The sequence below is a fragment of the Suricata suricatta genome, chromosome 8 (genome assembly GCF_006229205.1).
Source record: "Suricata suricatta isolate VVHF042 chromosome 8, meerkat_22Aug2017_6uvM2_HiC, whole genome shotgun sequence".
In the NCBI taxonomy this organism is placed as follows: Eukaryota; Metazoa; Chordata; class Mammalia; order Carnivora; family Herpestidae; genus Suricata; species Suricata suricatta.
The window spans coordinates 34,198,278-34,213,263 of NC_043707.1; the positions used below are offsets into that span (position 1 = coordinate 34,198,278).

Consider the following 14,986-nt stretch of genomic DNA (forward strand, 5'->3'; position numbering starts at 1 on the left):
GAGCCACAAAGGCGCAGGCGGCCGGCCGACCCTCCCCCGCTCCCGCCACTTCGGGAAGTTTCGCGGGCCGGTCCCCTGGCCTGCTGCGCGAAGGCGAAAGCGCCGAAAGACCGAGTTTCCCGGGCGGCACCTCACGGAAGGCGGCGTCCGTGGAGCCGAGCGCGGCCTGGAGTGCGCGGGCGGCGATGCCCCGTGAATTTGAACTCCGGCGCCTCCGGCCCACGGGGCGCCGGGCCTCAGTCCCAACCCCTCCCGACTCGAGTCAGGAGGGCTCCTCTGACCCAGCCCTCGTGGGGACATCCGAGTGCGTCAAAACCCTCTGCAGCGCGGGGAACGCGAGCCCGTCACATGTACCTGGAGCGCCGCGCAGCGAACGGGGCCGGCGTTCCCGCGTGGGATGTGGCCGAATGCCGGGTCGAACGCTTGTCTCAAAACTTTGGGCCATTCTGTCCTGTGCGAGACCCCCGCTGAGCGTCTACGGGGTCCCGTATAAACCAGCCACGGGGCCTTGTAAATGACTCGAATACAGTGTCGTAAGTTCCCGGATAGGGCTTGTCCTAGGCTCTGTGCTAGTGCAGGGAGCTTTATATACCCTGCTGGGAGCTGCGAGAGGACAGGGAAGATTTTAGGACCGACCTGAGTCTTAGCTCGCTTGTCTGAAGACGGCAGAGTGGTGTTCTGTTTATCATATAGGTAATTTGCTGAGGCTGGGCTAGGGAGCTCCGTGAACTTGAGGAAATAGCTAGAAAGCCTGGGGCAGGATTTTGGATTTCCCGTAAACTTCTTGAATACAGGCTAGTGGCAGCAAGAAGCCTTCCAGCCCCTATGGAGGAATCTGATAAAGGAAGTTGAGATAAGAGTCAAGGAGACTGAAAGTTTAGGAAATAATGTAGTTGACAGAGCTTGTTCGCTAACTCCGATAGCCACTGTTTAATGAGCGTTTACTATATTCTAGGCTGTGCTAAGGTATTTGCAGACCTCAGAACCGATTCTCCCGCCTGGCAGTGTTCTCTTATCTTCATTGACAGTAAGACCAAACAGGATGCTAACCCGAGCTAGACACCGTTCCAAGCATTTTCTATAAAACTCTTTTAATCTTCAATGATGGGGGTTCTGTGACTGTCCTTAGTTTAAAAAGGAAGAGAATGAGGTGCCGTAAAATAACTTCTGAAGGCACAGAGCTGGGTCAGAGCTAGGACCTGAACTTTTGGTTCCATAGTTCATGTTCCTAATTATTTTGCTATAACTATAAATTATGGGGTTTTTCCCCCAAAAAAGTTTTTCTGGAATATTTTGTTGCAGGTGGTGTGCTATGTCCTGCAGCTATGGAATGTATAAGATGCAGGGTCCTAGAATCTTGGAACTGATTCTAGCAGAGGAAACAGCGACTTAACATAGCTTCCCAAGTAAGTGTGGATTATCACTGTGGCTGGCACTTTGAAGGAATGAGGTGTGCTGTCACTGGGGATGGTCAGGATAGGTTTGTGTCATGAAGTGACGTTTAAAATGAGAAACCAAAGGATGAATGGAGTAATTTGGTCCCGGAGGCAGTGAAAAATAGTCAACTAGAGGAGGAAGGATCATGGCCTGTTCAAGGGACTGAGCCATTGTCCCTGCAGAATGGTGAATGAAGTAGAGGTGTAAGATGAGGCTACCTAGGTCAGCAAGGATCATATGAGACACCATTTCACAGGCCATGACATTTTGGTTCTACCGTGATGCGGTTTTGTTATTAAAAAAAAATAAACCTTAAGACTATATGAAAATATATCAGAGAGTAGAACCCAGAGGCACTGTTGGGTTAGGAGGGACTGTGTATTCATGAGTTCATGGAGGATTCACTGTAAAAAAGATCGTTGAAGACATTGATTTTTTCCCCCCTTGCGGATGGGAATGTGCTTGCTTAATCCAATTTCTGAACCAATTTTCAGTTGACATTTGAGAAAATCTTAAGGTTATATGTTAAACTGTTTTGTGTGCCCACTGAAGATCATGAGTTTAACTTTTGGTTTAAAACCTTTCCTATTGTAGAAAGACACTAATAAGAGGATTTATTTTATTTTTTTAAGAGAGATCACGAGTGAGCAGGAGAGAGGGACACAGACTTTCTAGCAGGTTCCATGCTCAGTGTCTTGGTCCCATGACCCTGGGACCATAACCTGAGCTGAAATTGAGTCATATGTTCACCCGACTAAGCCATTTTGTCTACATATTTAAATTTATGCACATTGCATTTTCTTATTCTGAACTTACCACCTTTCTTGTATCACCATCCTCCAGTCACCCAACATCTTGGTTACCTTTGACTCCTTTCTTCCTCTTCCCGGATGGCTCTTTACATACAAAAGTCCTATTGAATCTAACTGCAGTTGGTATCATGTCTTTCCCTGTCCTGCTTACTGTTACCTCTAGTTCATACTTCACTGCCTCTGGTTTCCTGCTACCAGGTATTTCTGCAGTCTTACATATTGCAGTGAGGTTGACTTTCCTAAAGTACAAGTCTGTACATTGCTTTTCATTGGTTAGAAAATAAAATTTGAGCTGTGCTTCAGTTATCCATAGATGCATAGCAAACCACTCTCAGACTTAGTTGCTAGTAGAGGTGATAGGGTTGGAGGTTCTGCTTCCAAAATGCTTTTTCACTCCCAGATAGTGTCAGGGCTTTCCATGTTCTCTCCAGCAGGGTAGTCAGACTTCTTAATGGTGTTACTGGGCTCCAGGAGCCCTAGGTGGAAATGGCTTAAAGCTGTTCTGTTAGGAGCACTTGGTGGGGGGGGTCGGGGCTCAGTTGGTTAAGCATCCAGCTCTGAAGTTTGGCTCAAGTCATGGTCTTGTGGTTCCTGAGATCCAGCCCTGCACTGGGCTCTGTGCTGACAGCAGGGAGCCTGCTTGGGAATCCTCTCTCTCCCTTTCTCTGCCCCTCCCCTGCTCATGAGTGCACATGCTTGCTCTTTCTGTCTCAGAATAAACGTAAAAAAAAAAAACAAAACTGTTCTCTTAAAAGAGTGGTTGAACTAGCACAGCATTCAGTTTAGCTTACATACGGCTGTCTCCACTAAGCTTCCCTGACTGCCTGTGGCTCCCAATTGGAATAGTGTGTATATTGCACTAATACTTTGTACTATTGTGCTCATTTATAGTGTACTTAATTGGGTGTGTAGTTTCTCTCACTGACTGGACTCACCCAAGTTTTTTGAAGCAAGATCCATGTTGGGTTTTCTTTGTATTCCCCGTGGTGCATAACCTTTTTAATACCCTCTGGCAAGACCACATGCTGAACTCTTTAGTGTCTAGAAAAGTCAGAATGTGTAAGAAAGCAAAAAAATAACTGCCTTAAATTTAATACTTAGTAATAACCTTATTAATTTTTTGTTTTGTTGATTTAATATTAACTGTTAGTACAGACAATAAACTAACTGTTAGTACAGACAAATAAATGGTTAAGATGAGAAGCTGGAATACGAATGAAGAGCAATAATCACTTATAGACACTTGAAAAACCATGCTAGGAAGAGGTGTGGAGCAGGGTGGCATGGGCATGTCAGCTTCTCCCGGACTATGCCTGGCTCTGCTTTGCCCACCTTTCTCTGGAACGGTCAAAAAGATTAACTCGTTAAATTGGAAACATCTTTTAATTACTCTCAAATCAGTGTTGCAGAAGTGACCGACATATTTATGGAGATTACTCTGGAAAGTGGGAACATTACAAAACCTCAGGACCATGCCGTATTATGTTGGAAGCATGTGGAAGGAAAAATGGAGACAAATAAAAGAATGAGAAGAAAATTATTTTAAACTGAAGAAAATCCTGATGAACTGATTGTTGTCCCTTAAGCCATGTTACTGGCCCCTGGTTATGTACAGCTCTGTTGAATAGCTCCAGTCTCTGACAGAGGAAGATGTTTTTGCAGCCTCTCATTCAGCCAATGTGTGGGACGCAGGAAATACAGCTATGAATAAGATAGTCAAGGACATGTGGAGAACATGATTTAAATACGGACTTTCTCATGTGTTGATACATCTATCCAAGGAAAAGAAGGGGATTTTAAAAATAATTTAGTTGTAGAAGGCAGAAGAGAACACAGAATTGTCACTTAATTTTGTGACTTTTTACGGTATAGTAGTACTATGGAATATTCTCCATGGAATAATGAAGTAATGAAACATATGCTAATTTTTGGATCTGGCTTGGAAGCATTAACTGCTATATTGACTATAAAAAGCATAGTCATAAATGTACATATGAAAATTTTTACAATACAAGGAAGAGGCAAGAGCTAAAATACTCTGTTAGATAGCATTTCTGATTTCTGGATTCCACATTTATTTAACCATTTCTTCAGTTGTCTGATCAAGAACCTACTTCCAGAGGAAAAAATGAAGTTTCTTCTAGAAAGAAGTAAAAGTTTAACTGTGAATATTATAATAAAACTAGTAAAAAATAACCTGGAAGAGGAAAATAAAGCCCTCCCCTCCCCCATTTGTATGTATTATATACTAATTAATAAACAGTGTACATCTATGTACTTTGATGACAAAATTCTTGTTTTGGTGGCACTTATCATTTACAAATGGCCTCTCATTTATTTCGCCTTCCAACACAGCCTTACAAGGTAAGAATAGCTATTTCCATTTCATAGGGAATAGTAATAGCCATAATGTGACACTTGCTACCTACCAGGTACTATGCTAAACACTTCATATATTTAATTTAATTAATTTTGAAACAACTCTTCTCATTTTACAAGTGAACTAGGTCCAAAGAATTAAGCAATTTATGCAGTCACTGATTCGCTAAATGGTAAAACCAGCATTCATGCTTAGGTAGTTTGATCTGAAGCCCAGATGAGAGGACATGACCTTTGCAGAGAAGCTAGTCAGTAGGAGAAGTTCTGTCATCAGACTCCTTTTCTTGCTGCAACTTGGGGATTTTTTATGTACCACTCACTCGTGTAGAATCTTGCACCACTAGTAATCTGCTAACCATAAGTGTGACATTTTAACTAAGGTAGACATAAAATGAATCACACTTGTTTGATTTCCATTGTAAAATTGAAGGAAACTTGTGGTAAAAGAAGAAACAGGAAACTTGATCAGTAGAATTAAGTGTGACATCCTAATTATTTCAAGTGGGATTTGTAATTTTTAAAAATTGAGTTTCCTTTGTCCAGTTATAGATACCATAGAATTCTGTTGTAAAACTTAAAAACAGTCTTGATATACAATTTAGTATTCTCTGAGTTGGGAAAATGCTAATGTTAATTTGACTTTTAATTCTTCGTATACATCATTTAATGAGAAGCCAGGGTCTGGGGGCCTACTTTCTCTATAAAGGACATGGTTTCTCCTAGAAAGGCAAAGAAAATTGAGATTTTCTTAGAAAGGAAAATGTTGAGTGGGTGGGTTATAGATAGGATCTTGCGACTAAAAAAGCCCCATGGCAGTTAGAATTGTCCTTCTTTGGTTCTTAATTATTTTCATTTTTCTAATTTTTATCAAAGCAAGAAAATGGTTCAAAAATCAGAGTGCAGAAAGACTTAAAAGCAGTAGTTCTCCCCTCCTGACCCCCAGCTACTGTTTCACAGAGGCAACTTTTTTTTTTTAGTATGACTTTTGTTTGCCTAACTTGGCTATTGTGAAATACAGTACACACAAAGAAGTTTCACCCCAAACTGAGCTTGGGCCTGTGCTGAACTTCATCGAAATGAAATCATTCAATACATATTCTCTTACGTCTGGATTCCTTCACTCAGTCTTTATGTTTTGGGGTCTATCCATGTTGTGTGTGTGACTTCACAATGGCTTTCCCCACCCCCCATGGTTTTTAATTGTGTGAACATAGCATTGACTATTTGTCCATTCCTTCATTGATGTGAGTCTTTTTCAGTTTTTGGCTCTTAGAAAAATACTGCTGTGAATACTCTTGTGCATTTAAGCATACAGTTTTATAATCTAGATTGCTACTGGTGGGTTGTTGGGTCAGCATATTCTCTTCCTCTATAATTTGTGATAAAGTACCAGACTTTTTTTTTTTTGCATAGTTATAGTACCAATTTATTCTTCCACCAGTGGTGTATGAATTTCTTCACTGCTCCAATTCCTTAACAACTCTCAGTCATTAATTTCGGACATTTAGCAGTTCTTTTTTTTTTTCTAAAGCTTATTTATTTTGAGAGAGCGAGCAGGGGAGAGGGAGAGGGAGAGAGAGAATCCTAAACAGGCTCCACACTGTCAATGCAGAGCCCAATGTGGGGGCTCAAACTCTTGAACCCTGAGATCATGACCGGAACCCAAGTTAGACATTTAACCAACTGAGCCACCCAGATGCCCCTTTGCAATTCTTGGGTATGTAATATCTTGTGAGGGTTTTCTTGTCCTTCAAAATAAAACACCCATATTTAAAACCACATATAACAAATGTATGGCTTAATGAATTATAAGATGCTTGTATTCACCACTTAGTTTAAGAAGTAGACGATCCCCAGCTCCTTCCATGTATCCTGTCTGATCATAACACATTCCTTCCCCCAAAAATTGTCTATTAGTCTGACTCTTATAGTCATTTTCTTGTATTTCTTTATGGTTTTATCACCCAAGAGTACTAAAACTCATTTTAAAAATCTGATGTATGTTTTAAATCTAAGGTTCCACTTCCATTTCTTTTCATTCTTCCTTATAACTTACTTGTTGAACCTGAACCATTTGAGCTATAGTTTTCCAGAGCTTAGATATGTGTTCATCAGACCTCTAAGTAATTATCATTCCCCTATATAGAGAGCCTTTTAAGATATTTTTCCCCCCAGCCCTCCCCACTAAATACTAAGGAGTAAGATTTTGCTGTGTGGGACTGAATTTTGGAGGGTCACAAGCAATTGTAACACCTTAAGATCTTTTCACATCCTTGCAAAAGCACTCCCATTGAGAATATGTGGTCTGGATTACATACTTAGAGTGCAGTTCGAAAATTTCATTTTTACCTTTAGGTTCTATTCTAAAAATGTGGCTAGGTCCAGATCCTTGACCAAACTCTGATTCAGTCTCTCTGACAAAGGTCATAGCTAGTGTTCTTTTACCAGAAGGCACTTTTGTTTTGTCTCTGTGATGTTATTAGCAGCCAGTGATTTTCAAGATTTAGACCCAGTAATCATTAATGATTGCAGAATGATCGTATCTTAATTGAATTTTTTAATCGATACTGGGACACTTTATAAAGAAATCATTTTCTTGCCTACTATTTGGTTATTCAGTGATTTATAGTTTATATAGGAAACACAAGAAAATACCTCATTCTTTGCCTTTATTTTACCAGATTTAAAGATAATGTATTGGTTGATTTGATACTTAGAAAATGACCTTTTAAAAAATAATTATGAACATTTTCATGTATGCATTTTCTTCAGAGATTCATGTCATATTATCTTTATTGGCACTCAGAATGTCCTGTGTTTGGCCAATGGGCACCTCTTCAGGACTTTTTTTTTCCTGCCAGGGTTCTGACAGGACCCAGTCTTTGATAAGTAGTTTTTGATAGTTTCCTTGATATGTGATAGGACAAGATACTGTAGGCTCATTTTGTACATTTCTGGCTCCAGATTTGAAATTAGTAATTTCTCCTCAAAAGCCATGGTTTTAGTGGGAAATAGTATTTCAAGACCATAATTTAGGGGCGCCTAGGTGACTCAGCCAGTTAAGCGTTTGATTTTGGCTCAGGTCATGATCTCATGGTTTGTGAGTTTGAGCCCTGCTTCAGGCTCTGTGCTGACAGCTCATAGCCTGGAGCCTACTTAGGATTCTCTGTCTCCTTCTCTTTCTCTGCCTCTCCCCCATTTGTGCTCTGTCTCTCAAAAATAAATAAATGTTAAAAAAATATATTTTTAAAAAGCCACTTTTAAATTAAGACCATAATCTAGGTACTACAGATAGTGATTGCTGTAGATAAATTGTTTTCAGGCCTTTTCTTTTTTTACAGAACTAAAATATTTTAGGAGTTCACACTAGTATTTACTGAGTTTAAGACTATTGGGGTTTTATTTCTCTATAAGTAAAATTCCTTTTTTCTTGAATCTCAAAGACATAGGGATTAATAGGATTAGTATATTCTGTAACTCCTAATTTTTTTAACTTGTTATACACACACTGGTGTCAGAATAAAAGTCTCAGGACATCACCACCAGTATGTTTACATTTTTTTAAAATGTTGCATATGCTTCCCCTCCCCATAGTTTTTATAATTGTACTCTATCATTCGATTTTAGTTAGCATTTAATTTTTGTGCTACAAGTAATTACACATTTAATGTTTACTACCAGTTTTTGTGGTGGTGTCTTTAGACATTTTGGTTGCCTGAAGTTTATTTTTCTATCAGTTCCTCAGGGAAGGACCTGTAGAAGCAATCAGTATTCTGTGGGTTCTTAAATATTGATAAATTTGTGCCCCTTTTCTTTGAAATTATTTTTGCTGGATTTAAAATCTTTGGCACCCATTTAAAAAAAATTTTTTTTTGAGAGAGTGAGAGGGGAAGGAGCAGAGTTGGGGAGAGAGAGACTTCTATGCAGACTCCACACTTAATGTGAAACCCAGCACAGAGCTCATGCCCGAAACTCTGGGATCATGACCCAAGCTGAAGTCAAGAGTTGGATGCTCAACCTACTGAGCCACCCAGGTGCCCTCTGACTCCGTTTTTTAAAATTTTTTTTAAAGAATTTTCCACCATTTTCTAATGGCATAAAGCATCACTGTCAAAGTCTATTATTAATCTAATTTTCATTCTTTTATATGTGTCAAGTCCAGGTCCTAAACTAGGGACTTCTTTTCTTTAAAGTCCTGTAATTTCACTAGAGCATGTCTTGGTAGTGGTCATTTTGGGTGAGGTTGTTTTGTTTTGTTTTTAGGTATATACAATGTTCTTTTGAAATACACTCTTTTAACATTTTTTTTCCCTAAGGTTGGCTATTTATTTTGAGAGTGAGAAAGAATGCAGGCAAGCAGGGGAGGGGCACAGAGAGCATCCAAGCAGGCTCCATACCGTCAGTGCAAAGCCCCACACTGGTCTCAGTCCCACAGACTGAGATCATGAGCCGAGTTGGATGCTCATCTGACTGAGCCACCCAGATGCCCCTTAACATTTTCACTTTAGGAAAATTTTTGTGACATTGCAGGTTTTAGTATTCTCTTCCCTTTCGATTTATTTGAGAGCTGTTATTTGTTATGTCAGACAGTCTTAGCCTTGATTATTCCTTTACCTCTTTATTTTTCTATTTAAAATTCTCCTCCTTTCACCTTTTAGCTCTTCTATGCAGTACATGTTGTATTTATTCACACTTGTGTTTCTTCTAATTTCATCTTCACTCCTAAAGCTTTTTTCCTTTTATTTCTAATTCTTTCCTGAGATCTATCATTCCATTTCTGAGGGTTTTTTTTTTTTAGTTCTGATTTATGTTGTTTTATGGCTTGTGTATTTTAAAAAGGTTTTTTTTAATGTTTATTTTTGAGAGAGAGAGCATGAGCAGGGGAGGGACAGAGAGAGGAAGACACAGAATCTGAAACAGGCTCCAGACTCTGGGCTGTCGGCACAGAGCCCTACATAGGTCTTAAACCCATGGACTGTGAGATCATGACCTAGGCCAAAGTCAGACGCTCAACCAACTGAGCCACCCAGACACCCTGGATTGTGTATTTTTTAAGTGTCCTTTAGGTTGTCCCCTCTTTCTGGCACATATTCATTATTTATAGGGATGTTGTTTTGCTTCTTATTTTTCTTAGAACTTTATATGAGCTTTGACATGAGATCTTTTCTTTGCTCATTTTTAATGAAATTGGTTTTTTAGGAGGGTAGTTTGGGATAGCTTTTCTAGCTTCACAGAATTCCCTGGTCATATAGTGTTCAAAATATGACAGCTTCCTTTTTGAGATTTCCTGGCTTTGTCCTCTGTTCTCATATAGACCTGCCTTCTCTCCTTTGTCTCTGTGGTCTCTGTCTTCTTAGTCAGTGTCCCTTTGTAGAGCTGCATCCTACAAGGGATCCCTGATAGATCAGGCTTGAAACTTTCTGGGTCCTAGACATCTTCACCCCTCCCAGACTTGTGCTCACCCACTTGTGAACTGAGCACACCACTTCCTGATGTTCGCAGCTTTCTCAGAGAGGCCTGTGTGTTCCGCAGTGGATCCCTGTTGGCTGTCTGGGGCTTATCCACTTCTCACGTCTGAATGATTTCCTGTGCTTTCTGAGGCACAAATGGTATTTCAGAAATCACGTGTCTCTTGGTGATTTGTCCTCACAGACTCATGTTTTGGAGTTTATGGCTATTCTTTCTTAGTTGGTTTTTTTTTTTTTTTGACCTTGGAATTTTTGTAACCATGGAATTTTCTGTAATTCTTTTTTTTTTTAAAGTTTATCTTAGAGAGAGAGCACGGGCGTGCACCTGCGTGCACACTAGCGGGGATGGGGCAGAAGGTGGGGGTGAGAACAGAGGACCTGAAGCAGGCTCCATGCTTGCAGCAGCAAGCCAGATGTGGGACTCGAACGCACAAACTGTGAGATCATGACCTGAGCTAACATTGGACCGTCAACTGACTGAACCACCCAGGCACCCCGTAATTTTTTGTTTTTAGGTGAAAATTTAGGGTAGGTCTTTTTTGATGGTGGTGCTGCCATCTTGCCAGAATTCCTTTGTGGTTTCAGTTTATATTACTCTGATATCTCATAATGTTGAGCACTTTTTCATTTGTTTATTGGCCTTTGGGTTTCCTCAAGGTACTTGATATTGGGAGTTCAAAAATTTTAGCGCATTTTTCCTTTAAGTTGTCTGGTTTTATTTTTCAGTCAACATGTAAGCATTCTTTATATTTGTTGAATAGAAGCCCTTTGTTATGTATATTACAGATTTCTTATCCCATTAGCTTGCCTTTTCACTTGGGGCACCAGGGTGGCACAGTCAGTTAAGTGTCTAACTCTTGGTTTCATACCAGGTCATGTTGATAGCCATTCTGACAGGTCTGAGGTGATAGCTTACAGTTTTGATTCCCATTTCCCTGGTGATTAGTAATACTGATCACCTTTTCATGTGCCTGTTGGCCATTTGAGTATCCTACTGGAAAAATGTTTATTTAGGTCATTTGCCCAATGTAATATTGGAGTATTTGGGTTTTGGCTATTGAGTTGTAGGAGTTCTTTGTATATTTTTGGATTTGAACCCCTTACCAGATATTATGAGTTGGAAATATTTTCTCCCATTCTATAGATTGCTGTAATGGAGTTTTTAAGTGTATTTTTTTAATTCTTTATTCCATCTGTTCTTTAATCCTTTATTCCTCTTTTATTTTTTATTTTTCCTTTCCTCCCACCATTAGCTTTTTAGTTATGCATTCTTTTATTGTTCTCATTAGTGGTGATTTCACCATAAGCTTAAAGGACTACCTTGACCAAATATGTGGGAAGAGTTTTGATACTCCCTCATTCTTAATATTCTTTTTTTTCTTTTTCAGACCTTTTTGAACAGATAGTCACCATGTTCAGATATTAGCAAATACATACATGTATGTCTGCATTTGAAAATGGCAGAGGGAAACAACAATGAAGAGGTAATTCACTTAAACAACTTTCACTGCCACCGGGGACAAGGTAAGTGTTCTCACTTTCTCCCTTTCATCATTGCTTTTTTCTTTTATGTTACAGTTATATAGTCCTTGAAATGAACCTATTTTCTACCACCTAGAACCCAGAGACATTTCATTTTTAGATGTCAGAACATTTGAGATAATGGACTCTCATCAGATGAAAATTTTGTATCAAATGGTGAAACTTGCTGGCATGAATGAAGTTTAAAAATCTCTCCTCACAAATGGATTTATAAGCTGTTAGTGAGCAAGCCAGAAAGAGCTGTGAATGTGCAGTCATTGGAAGTGGGAGTGTGGGGACAGTGGCAGTTCTGTGTGTGAAGGAATGGGGTCTTCAGCGGAGGCTCCTCCAGGCCTGTGTGAACTAAAAGTACTGAAAGTGCTGCTCTAGCATATTTTTCCCCATCGTATAATGCTTCATTTATTGTTTTGCCAGGGGATTCTGGTAGCCTTACTGGGAATTTTATTTTATTTTATTTTTTAAATGTTTATGTGTTTATTTTTGAGAGAGAGAGAGAGAGAGAGAGAGAGAGAATGCCAAGCAGACTCTATGCTATTAGTGCAGAGCCCAAAGTGGGACTCAAACCCATGAACTGTGAGATCATGACCTGAGCCAAGATCAAGAATTGGACACTTAACTGACTGAGCCACCCAGCACCCCCTTACAGGGAATTTTAGAGCATGTATTCATTTTATAGTGTTTAAAAATTAGGGGAAGTTCATTGATTCGTAAAGGGAAGAGAGCCTGCATTTATGTAACATTGCTAAATGCACATGAAATTTTTTGTCAAATTGTAATTCATATTTACACTTAGGCTGAAAGGAAAAAATTCATGCTAATGAGTAGGAAAGAGTGTGTTTTACAAGTATAGATTCCATGGAAGAAATTACAGCACTTCTTTGTGTTTTTTTCCATTAATATTTTGTGGTTATGAAGATACTCTTTTTCCTAGCAGAGTAGAGTGTAAATTATATACATCTGGCTTTCAGAAAACATTTAAAGTTGAACAGATTTTATTAAACAAGTAAATTAGAAAAATAAATTAACATGTTTAAACTATGCACATTATGAATACAAAAGAAGTACTGATTCTTTGAGGATTTTATTAATAGTTTATTCTAACTTGGTAATGAGTGTAACTATAATTCACTGTGATTGAGAAAGTTTTAAAACTTAGCTATAATTTGGATATGTGATCATTCCCAGATTTTTTCAACATGTATATCAAATTAATGTAGTTGTATTTTAACTGGGTTTTAAATATCCTTGAGCAGAATTTTAGAACAACTAATTCCTTTGGGGAAATTATTGACTTTGGAGACGTATTTTTTGGTTAGACAAGGTTTGTGTATTTTGCACCCAGGATGAGGATATTTTTTCAGGCATGCAGAGTTGTTTTGCTTTTATTAGCTGTTATTAATAATTTTTATTGTGCCAACTCCTGTAGGTTTTTTATTTTTAAATCATCTTTATTGAAGTCTAATTTATTTAAATAAATGCACGTTTTAAGTGTATAGTTCAGTGAGCTTTGAAAAATGAATGTACCCATATACCACACATTTCTTTCATACCACAGAGGGTCTTTTATGCCCCATCTGTGGTCAGTCCTCACCCCACTCCTGGCCTTAGGAAACTGCTGATCTACTTCATATAAATGGAACCAGACAGTGTATACTCGTTATGCCTGAATTTTTCTCCCCAACAGAATGGTTGAGATTCATCCACATTGCATGTATGGTAGTACAGTATATATGTTAATTAAATCCTTTTTAATTGCTGAGTAGTATTTACCTAGAATTCTATACCCAGTGAAAATCGGTTTAAAAATGAAGCTAAAATAAAGGAATGTTAAAAGTACAGGGATGAAAAAAGATAGGTTATGCAAATCATAGCACAAAAAAGAGCTGGTGTGTCTATATGTTATCAGGTAAAATAGACATTTGAGCCAGAAGTATTCGTATTAAGATAGAGTTATAATGATAAAAGGGTTATTGCACTGGAAAGATATAACAGTTCTAATCTCTATACACTCAGTAACATGTCAAAAGCAAAAACTGACAGAACTAAAAGGAGACATGGATAAATCCACAATTACAATGGAGATTTTTAACAGGTTTTTTTCACTGACTCACAGAGAGCGAGCATCTGCGTGATATAGAACATGGAAGATCATGAACAACAAATTTGACATACTAGATATAGAAGGAATACTGCACCCAAAGTATTTTCCAAAATTGACCATATTTTGAGCCACAAAACAAGTTTCAGAGGGTTGAAATCATATAGATTATGGTCTCTAACCATGCTGGAATTAAGTTGTAAATCAATTACAGAAATATAATTAGAAAATCCCTGTATATGTGGAAAATAACACATTTCAGAACAACTCATGGTTCAGAACCACAATGGAAATTAGAAAATATTTTTAATTGCATGGTAATGAAAATACAATCTTGGAACTTAAAGAGATTTATCTAAATAATCTAAACCAGGGGCTCAGCAAGCTTTTAAGAGCCAGCTAGTCACTATTTTTCCCTTGTAATTCATGTGGTATCTTGCAACTACTCAGCTCTATGTTAAAGTGAAGTCAGGGGCACCTGGGTGACTCAGCCAGTTAGGCGTCTGACTTTGGCTCACGTCACAGTCACACAGTTTGTGAGTTTGAGCCCTACATTGGGCATTGGACTCTGCTGTCAGCGTGGCACCTGCTTTGGATCCTGTCTCCTCTCTCTTTGCTCCTCCCCCATGTGTTCTCTCTCCCTCCCCCTCCCTCTCCCTCTCTCTTACCCTCTCCCTCCCTCAAAAATAAAAAACTTAAAAAAAATTATTTTAAAAGCGAAGGCAGCTGTAGATGATATATAAATGAATGATGCACATGGCTGTGCTCCAGTGAGGACATGAAGTAGCAGGTACCATCCCACACTGCTGGTGGCAATCTAAATTGGCACAAACAGTTTGGAAAATTATTTGGCGTTATCCACTAAAATTGAACATATGCTTTTCCTATAATTCAGCTCTTCTGCGCCTAGAATGTACCCAACCAAAATGAGCATACCAAGAGACCTGTGTAATAATGTTCAATATCCAAAATACTGCAATATCCAAAATTGCCAAGCCCAGACCGGAACCAGCCCAAATGTTCATTGACAGAAGAATAAATAACTTGTAATATCATCACTTGTGAGATCCTCACACGGTGGACTGTGTACAGCAGAGAGAGCTGTTGCACATGCCACAACATGGCTGCAGGGAACTGGTGTTGGCAGGGAAGCCAGAAACAACTATCTCCTCAAAAACAGAACTAGGCTGTGGAGTCAGGAGGCTTTTAATGTACCAGAAGTGTTATATTTACTGACCTTGGTGATGGTC

The 14,986-nt window shown here is 39.0% G+C and overlaps 1 protein-coding gene across 11 annotated transcripts in view; it reads left to right on the plus strand.

The window, feature by feature from the left end:
* Positions 1 to 14,986, plus strand: part of RNF216 (ring finger protein 216) — a 139,824-nt gene that overhangs the window by 326 nt on the left and 124,512 nt on the right. For 9 of the 11 annotated variants that reach the window (XM_029948039.1, XM_029948043.1, XM_029948044.1 and 6 more), the window contains exon 2: positions 11,485 to 11,620. In XM_029948039.1, the coding sequence (XP_029803899.1) occupies positions 11,554 to 11,620 (67 nt within the window). In that variant the 5' untranslated portion in view covers positions 11,485 to 11,553. Of the gene's footprint in view, positions 1 to 53; positions 694 to 1,302; positions 1,407 to 11,484; positions 11,621 to 14,986 lie in introns of those variants that run through there. The other 2 variants (XM_029948042.1, XM_029948041.1) reach the window with 2 other exon arrangements.